The sequence below is a fragment of the Channa argus genome, chromosome 1, assembly GCF_033026475.1.
Source record: "Channa argus isolate prfri chromosome 1, Channa argus male v1.0, whole genome shotgun sequence".
Lineage (NCBI taxonomy): Eukaryota > Metazoa > Chordata > Actinopteri > Anabantiformes > Channidae > Channa > Channa argus.
In genome coordinates, this window is record NC_090197.1 from 36760797 (window position 1) to 36769921 (window position 9125).

At 38.2% G+C, this 9125-nt stretch overlaps 1 protein-coding gene across 2 annotated transcripts; it reads right to left on the minus strand.

Moving 5' to 3' along the window:
- Positions 1-1063: 1063 nt before the first annotated feature.
- ubac2 (UBA domain containing 2) lies at positions 1064-8582 on the minus strand. 2 transcript variants are annotated; one of them, XM_067517428.1, is made up of 11 exons: positions 8343-8582; positions 6953-7077; positions 6213-6332; positions 5788-5894; positions 4936-4980; positions 4732-4855; positions 4584-4631; positions 4096-4204; positions 3322-3464; positions 3050-3196; positions 1064-2762 (listed from the first exon to the last, which is right to left on the minus strand). In XM_067517428.1, exons 1-11 carry the CDS (start codon positions 8371-8373, stop codon positions 2655-2657), a joined length of 1107 nt encoding a protein of 368 aa, XP_067373529.1. In that variant the 5' UTR covers positions 8374-8582; the 3' UTR covers positions 1064-2654. The 2 variants fall into 2 exon arrangements, with proteins under 2 accessions (XP_067373529.1, XP_067373537.1); XM_067517436.1 differs by lacking the exon at positions 4936-4980 and having other exon boundaries at positions 8343-8579.
- Between the last annotated feature and the right edge of the window lie 543 nt (positions 8583-9125).

Here is a 9125-nt window from a genome sequence, read left to right on the forward strand (position 1 = left end):
GCAGCCATTAAAGTTGCACTGCTTGACTGGGTCTGACATTAGCTGAGAGAGGATGGAACTGTGTCACCGTGAACTCAGGAGACCTTTTAATAATAACATTTTTTTAAAAACATGTTTTTGAGAGTATGTATGAGTTCAGATGAGATGTGAAGTGTTAAGTGTGAAGTGAGATATAAATCCTGCTCAAAATGTCATTGGTTAGCTTCTGAAATTCTTTGACTTGAAGATGTGAATAATTTCTCTACATTGATATTCAGCCACCCTGAAGCGAAATTGTCTTCTGGAGCTGTCTTTCCCTGAATAATCTGAACAGGGTGGGTGTGGCAGAGGGCTGAATGGCAACAACAAAGACACATTTTCTGACTCAATGTCTCCATCTAGTGGAAAAAAAAGGAAATTGGTTATAAACTGCCATTTTTCCCAATAACAGCAAGGTTAATCTTAGAGCAAAGCACCAATTACTAGTAATAAACTTGTAATAAAATTAGAAAACATGCTTCAGATTGCATACCACAGAACTTGTGTTGATAAAATTTCAGATTGGTATTTTTTGTATAGCAAATAAAACCTATAAACCCTCGTAGACTAAATTTCCAGGAAAGCGGTGGCACTTTTATGAGCCTTGAAATTTTGGCAGATTAAAGAAATACAAAGGACTCAATATTTGCATGTATAGGGACAGAATGCAGTAGTAATGTGAACAATAGCATCTTATTAGGATAGATGAGTGGACTAAGGTGTTGCCTTCAGGTTGACATCTCTCCTGGAGGGATGGGTTTAAATCCCACTTCTGACATTGATTTTAGTGATAATGTACTACCCTGGTTAGTAGAGCAACCACCCATGAACCCCCAGGGTTAGGGCCACAACATATTTTTATTATTATTATTATTATTATTTCAACTTTCCTGTTTAGGACCCTATTTAGCCAGATACAGCATGTCAAATTAAAAGTTTCACAATTTTAAGATGTTCTCAAACTAAGGACTAGTATGGCAGAAGATTTGGATTATCATTTAAGTGCATGCTTGTTGTAATGAATACCTCCCATTGGATGCAAATAATTAGTCAATACTTTGATTTATTCCACAGCTCAAATATGATTCATTACACTTCATCATTAAGTTGTTCATGCAACAACTCCCCATCACACCTACATACTATTACATCATTCTTAAAAATACATACACACAAATGACAGACTCACCTTAGTGGTCATATATTAATATTATTATTATGGACAAAATATAAAACTAGCATCTGTCTTTGACATCAATACATAGTGGCTGCAATATTACTTCTCTTTTATATACACTAAGTAATTACTATGCAGTGCATAGTCTCCATAAATTTCTCTTGTCATGATATTGCATAATAAATATCATAAGACTTTTAAAAGTTGTTATGATGTAGACACATGTGCTGGAGGAGAAAAAAAATACTCAAACTCAGCTAAGACAGAATAGAATAATTTAAACCTTAAGATCTTTGCATGTGAGACTATGAAACGAATGAAACTGTTTCAAATGAAACATAGGCTCTGTAAAGGGCTACTGTGCATCTATTTGTGTGTGCCTCACACACCCTAAGATAGCCCACCTAACATGCAACCTGCCAAAGAGACTTTTCATCAACAAAGTACACGTAGAGCTGCATGTAGAGTTACAGTCAAACCAATAAGCTCTTAAAAGTTGAGGCTTCTAGAGTAGTTGTTCGTCAGAGGAATGGGTGGAGTCCTATTTGTTCCATAACATTTCCAAGAGAAACAAAAGTGTAACAAAATAATGTTAAAGTAAGTTATGATGTTTGAGTATGCTTTGATTATATTTTCTGAAGTTGTAATTATGACCTCTGCACCTTTTTTTTGAGTAAAATATAACCTATGCAGCAATCCCTGCATCTCTGCTATTGTTTCAATGGAACAACTGCAACTGTCCGAGGTGAAAAGCCTGAAATGTGACACAAAAAGTATTTTTTTTTATCTAAAAGAAAAAACTCTGGATTGTGTAAAAAACACTTCGTTTATTTCAAGCTGTGTGTATCCTTACTCTATCAATATCTACAGTGCTGGTTACACAACAGCCATTTTTGGAGGAGAATGGCAGTACAGAGGGTTATGAAGAACTATTTGACACAGCTATAAGTTGGAATCCATGTGCTTCACCATCAGGCCTGTTTTAAATACTTCCAACTTTATACTTCCTCACTGTACAAAAGACAAGTGCTTTTAAAATGTACTGTGAAGAAAGCTCTGACCAGTTTTTTTTCTGGATACTTTCATAGGGATTCCCTTGGAGTTAGAGATCTAACTCATCTGCCTTGAGCAATGACGCCTGTTTCACACTATTCCGACCGTCAGAAAGCTCTGACGCAAATGTCTCTCACTTTGTGATTCACACATCTTCATTAGACTGCTATTGCCCTCAGTTCAGTTCAAGTCAGCCTAACGCAGTTTTAGGAAGCAGTGACAGCCTTCAGATTGTCTGTACAAATTTGCTGTCTTCTCTCCTGTACTTCATCATTCCCTGTCATTTATTCTCTTCCACTTTTTCTGTCAGCTTTGCTTTTTTAGTATCATCTGCTTTGGTTGCTACTCTTCCTGCTTTCATCCTGTCCTCATTCACCTCTGTTTTTCTCACTGAGCTCTCTCCCTTTCAGTGTTGCAAGAGGAAGTTAGTTGCCATGTTGATGTCGTTGTTTGAAGCTCTGAGGGCCTCAAGGGCATCAATCCTAGAAAAGCCCATTTCTACCAGCCGTGCAACCTGGGGGACAAAAACAAACATCAGTGAAGAGACATCAGCACCAGAGAAATCTTCACCTGGGAATATTTTACAAGGGTGCCCTGGGCAAAATGTGGCACTGGGGTAACATAAAAACAAGTTACAGAAAAAGAGAGCTAGAAGTCTGTCTGAACATGAGGATTCTGAGTCATCCAGGTCATAAAATATGTCAAAGAATATCTAGAAATTACAGAAAGCCAACTAAAACTACCTACGCGGATCAAGGTACACGTGTAAACATACACAGACACACACAGGGATACACTCACCTGTTCTTCTGCGACAGGAGAGTTATCCAATAGTGGTGGTTGTGTGGGTGGGTGTGTCTGGGCCTGAGGGCGAGGCTGCATTTGTGGGCGGTTTTGTCCTCTGTGTCTGAGAGAGGGGAATAACCTCGTCCACTGTGAAAACCAAGCCTGCACACAGACATTGTAACAGAATCAAGAAGTTAGTACATACTCTAATACTTCTAGGGATTTCTTGTATAACTGCAGTTGGTGGGGTTGGGGGGGTCAGTGAGTCTCTGTGTGTATCCATCCACCTGCGGCTGTTGTCTTGTGTTTCTTCTGGCCTCATTATACTGGGCCAGCAGCAGCTGTTGGTCGAGCAGATCCATCCTCTGCTGCCTCTGGATGTCAAGGGTGGCACCCATCCCCAGGAGCGTCTCACTGGCTGGTTGGGAGCCTTGTGGTGCACAGATTAAAAGAAGAAATTAACAGAACAACAAAAAACAAATAACCCCAAATAACAGGTGATACCGCACAAAAAGATCTATAGAGCAATAGTCAATGTGTAACATATAGTGATTTAAACATTTTAGATCCAAAGCAGCAACCAAGCTAGATTTCTGTTACATTTCACTTCGAGTTATGTGTGCATTCATTTGAAAGGCCGTGGGTTCAAATTCCACCCTACCAGGTGTGGCCCCACCCAGCCACCAAGGGCAACTTTGATGCTAGTCTAGAGCCGGATGAAAAAAAGGGAGGGCTGTGGCAGGAAGGGCATCCTGCGTAAAATCCCCTGCCAAATCAATGAGCAGAACATGTTCTGCTGTGGCGACCCCGGAGGGGACGTGGATCTATAAAGGGCATCTGGAAAATTAGCCTTTTACCTAAAAACTTTTACCAGCATGGGGACTCTTTTTTTTTTCCGATGTTATACTTTTCAAATGAAGATAAAAAAAATAAATCAAGAGAACTTATGTTACAAAATTCTGCATCACTGCACTGTTAAACATATACAGGTTATTATTCCACAGTTAGGCAATGAGAGACAACGACTTCATGTTATGTCTGTGATTACAAACTGGACTCACTTGAGAAGAGTGGCTCCAGAATATACTGTCCAACACAAGAAACCCAGGCAGGTACAAAGAGGAGCTTCTGTAACCGGAGAGCATTGGACTGGTACAGTTCGCCCGAGATCTGAAAGGAACATTCACAAAAACGTGTAGACAGTGTGGAAATCACAGGCTTTACTTTATTAAGATCACATTTTACCACGTTAACCACTTTTCTGCTGGGAGCAAAGCCACAGCATCCTGATGTACCCAGCTATGTTACGAAGGGATGTAACTTTTTTTTATGTTAACACTATTACAAATGAGAAATGTCAGTTCCTAGAGCCACTGCACAGACATGATCCATTACAGCACATTTTTTGATTCTCTGGAACAATACATGAGCTGTGCGCTAAATGGGACGACCTTCAACAAGCATCTAATATAACTACTACTGGTGACAATTAGTTCCAATTAACACTGATTCAGTGTTCAGAAGTTAAAAGAAGATTTTATGTTCTCACCAGTCCACTGAGTGCAAGGAGCCACATGAAGGGGCTAGAAGTCAACAGCTGGGGAAAGTTAAAGAGAAACAGTAAATATCAGATGGAAGAGCAGCAGGAGACAATGCAAAACTACATCCACATTCACACAATCAGAACATGGGCTTACCTGCAAGCCTACTATGTAGACCAGAGACTTGTTGGTTATGTGTATGTGGCCTAGGACCTGGGTGACAGGCATCCTGGGAATTGACAAGTAGAAAGGCACAAACAGAGAGAAGACTGGAGCAAGCCTACGAGAGAAGGAAAAAAAAAAGAAATAAGAATGGGCATGAGATGAAAAAAGACGTTAACAGGAAGAAAAAATACAAACCTATAAAGGAGGCCTGCACCGATAATGAACTTGCTTCTTTTGGTTCTAGTTCGAGTAGAATCAAAAGTAGTATTCATGTAAATGAATCCCATTAAAGTTCTCTCTGACTTCCTTAGGTTGCCTCCAGATGACATCACTTGGAGGAATCTTTAGTTCAGATTATGATATCTCGTTGCTCACACTATGGAGTTTGTCATCATGATCAACCTGCTTTTCCAGAGCTCCCCCCAGATGATATTATATGAACTCCTACTAACAATAAACTCTTCCGGGTGATGCCATCTGTAGTTTTTAAGCAAGATGCAGAGAAATATTTTAATATAGGGAAGTCAGATGGGCGGTTTAAAAGTACTAATGTACATTAATAACATAACCTAAAGCCAAAGCAAGCAAGTTAAAAAATGGCAAAGTTGCCCTTTAACATGATTTTGAAACTAACATTTACTGTTAAGTAATATTACAGGCTTGAAAAGACAATGTTTGGCTTCACGTTATAAGGCTTTTACAAATAGCTTATTTACAATCTTACATCTTCTAAATGATATATATTTTTAATATTAATGGATTTCATTTCATTTCCATATTTTATTTCTAAATTTCACAAAGAAATTTTACATCCTCTCCTTGTATGGAGGTAGATTGTGTAATGCGTTTTCAATCCCTCATCACCTAAATACTGCCTACCCAAATAAAATCAAGATAACATAACCAAATTCCAGGCTGTGGATGTTTTAAATGCAGGATCCCACATGGCGAGAAGATTGAAAAAATAAAACAAAACAAAAGAAGTTTCCCTTTTCAGACATGCAATAATTGTATCAGTGATGCAAAGCAGGTACTGTGGCTACTCACAGTCCTGCAGGCAGTTCCTCCACCTCATTATCAAAAAGAAACTGGAAAGCCTGGGCTAGCAGGAAGTCTATCAGTGCAGAGACACACCAAGTGCCCAACAAGAAGGACTGAAATTAAGAAGAGCACCATATGTGATGGTTAGTACAAGTCCTGTCTATGTCCTAAAATATTTTTACTTTATTTTTACAAACACAAATTTAGTGCCAAATATTGTCTGCCAAATGAGTGGGTCAAACATGTTGTCGGTTGAAGTAGTGCATCCTGTTCCCTTAAAGATGAAGTTGCAACATCTTGATTAGAAAAGCTCTACACAATAAATGTACTCATTTCAGATTCTGATGTAATGTAGGTCAGCTAAGTATATTAGCAAATTTATTATATTTGTACTCTGCATGTACACATTTATCAACAGCTGTGGTACTTACAGAAAACTTCCTGGTGCCAAACCTCCTTTCAAAAATTCGGAAGTTGTAAATGAGTAGACTGCTACAGAAGGAGTCCTTCACATCGAGGCAGACCAGTCTGCCACACAACAACCTCCACAGCTACAGCGCAAAGAAAAAAACAAAATAATATAAACAAGTTGTAGCTACACATCTTTATGACTTTGCGTAATCACCCGTTGCCTGGATAACACAGTGGACGTAACCCAAATGCAATATCCAATCTCATGCCAGGCCCACCAAGAACCACTTAATTTCAAAACAAAAGCATCTTCATACATCTATGAAACAGGACCAATTTGTAGCTTTTCAGAGCTTTCAACTGCATCTCATGGTTTTCAGCAGCCATGCATCATGCACCAGCATAAGCATGTGATTAGAGGTATAGAGAGTGGTAGTGGAGTTTGTCTCTGGTCAAAGAAGGTCTTTGGAATCCAAAATTAATTTGCAAATTAGATGCAGTATGAGATGCATCTTAAAGCTAGTCTAAAGATATTGTGTTAAAATCCTATGGTCAAGCTATCATGCCCCTGGTCTAGAATGACCTTTCACATTTTTCTGAAATAAGTGTGTCTTGATGTACTTAGTCTAAGTCAAAGTAAATTGTGTGATTTTAAGCAAACCCTAATCCTGAATTAGGACACCCAAGGGCACGTGCACATCTAAATCTGCGGATATTAGACACAAGCTTACAATTAGGGAGACAAGCGGTGGAGACATACCTGGTGCTGCTGTGTGATGGCCTGAAGGTTATATGCAAACAGTTCTTGGTACTGTGGCAGCAGGGTAAGCATTAATGTCAGCCCATTGAGAACCAACAGAAGGCCTTTACACAGAGGAGCCTTGTCTGTGCAGAACAACAGTGGTGGAAAGTAAGTACATTTAGTGATTAGTTGTACTTTAGTTGTACAACAAAGTTGAGGTATTTGAAGCTTTATTTGAGTTTTTTCTTCTGTTCTATTATATTTCAGAGGGAAATACTGTACATTTTACTCCAGAGTACTTATCTGACAGCTTTAGTTAATAGTGATTGTTAAATTAAAACAGTATCTACAGACTATATGAAGGTATTAGAAAAATATGACACTTACAACCTGAATGCCTGAACGAAATATACAATACAAATAAAATACAGAGATGTAAATGCTCAAACAGCTACCTCGCAGAAATTATTTAAGAAATTTGTCTGATAATTGTCTGATAATCTTTCATGACCAGACCTTCTCTACTATAAGGATTTCTGCTTTACTTTTAATTCTTAGAAATATTTATATTTGGAAGTCCTACAATAAGATATATTGAAGAGTCAATTTCTCACTTTTTTCCTCACTATTTTTTGAATATACTAGGACTATAAAAAACTATTAAATAATTACTTCTAATTATAATAATAATATAATAATTACTTCTGCACTAATTAATAATTTGTGTCTGAAATTAGTTTAAAATGCTTTTTGCCATCTTTTTTAGAGTGATGTTTTCAGATGACTTCTTTCATCTGACATAGGATATTAAGTTCACTATTGTAATGACAAGAAGTATCAAATGATCACATATGAGAAATGGCTTCAGCTCTACCACCACCAACACCAACAAAAGCGTGAAATACTTTGGCGAGCACGAATCAATAATAACAATTTAATGACACAAGGACCATAAAATAAAATACACAGAATGTCTGCTTTCAGTACAACTTTTAAACCAATTTGTCTGGTTACACTTACACATTTTTACTTAACTAGCAGTTAAACATCATTTTTCATGTAATGACGTCTTTGACAGAGTGATAAGTGTACAGTAACGTTACACCTAGCGTTACTTGAGTAACGTTATAGAATCAAAGTACGCCTTCCACCACCAAAGAACACATAAACAACACGGATTTAGCTTGATTCAGAAGATGGCTATTACACATAAGGGTCAACCGACTAAACGAAAACGCAAAATTGTGGTTATTAATTAACTAAACCCAGCTGTTGTTGACAGACACAGCCAAGAGTAAATGAATGACAGTCCGATGCTAACACTAGGCAGCTAAGCTAATTAGCTGCTACTGTAAAACCATAGTAGAGAGGGGACTGCGATACCCCGGCAGTGGTTAAGTAGACTCACATAGGCCCCGGGAGCCGGTGGTGGTAAACATGATGTCCAAATGCGTTAAGGGATTTGTCAGAAGTTCTTTAGAGTCAGGGAACCACAAAACTAAAACTAAAAAAACGAAACAAAGTTGGATTGAGGATCCATACTGGGAGCCTAAAAAGACGAGAACAAACGGGATCTCCTACGGAAGCTCGACAAGTCCATAAGGTGTTTGTTTGCAATATGGGAAATTGAAAGTCTTCTTCTTCTTCTTCTTCTTCTTCTTCTTCTTCTTCTTCTTCTTCTTCTTCTTCTTCCTCTAAGTTATTGGCGGTTTACAACCCAACTTAAACGTTTATTATCGCCAGCCCCTGGATTGGAGTGTGAAACTGAAAATTTGTGTGTGTGTGAGGGGGAGGGTTGTTGTCATTTATGTACAGTATATATGTAATAGTAGTAACAGTGGTAGTCATATTTACGCTACCGGCCTGTAGGTCTAATTAAGTAAGGTAAAATTTGGAAATACTACTTTTACATTACATTTTCTGTTTATCTCTTGCATTTATTTAAAATTATTTGTTGATGTGTGGTCGTTGATACTATAAAAAAATAAATTACAAATAATAATAATAATTTATTTATATTCTTATTCCTTCGTTCAAGCTCCGGTCCTCCTCCTGCGAGCTTGATGGTCCCGCGCAGTATCTTAGCTGTTCCTATGACTGCACATTTCTGAACACAGATCTCAGATGTTTTTCCTGGAATCTGCTGGAGCCACTCTCCCACACAGCCCCCAGTGTCCCTATTATTACGGGC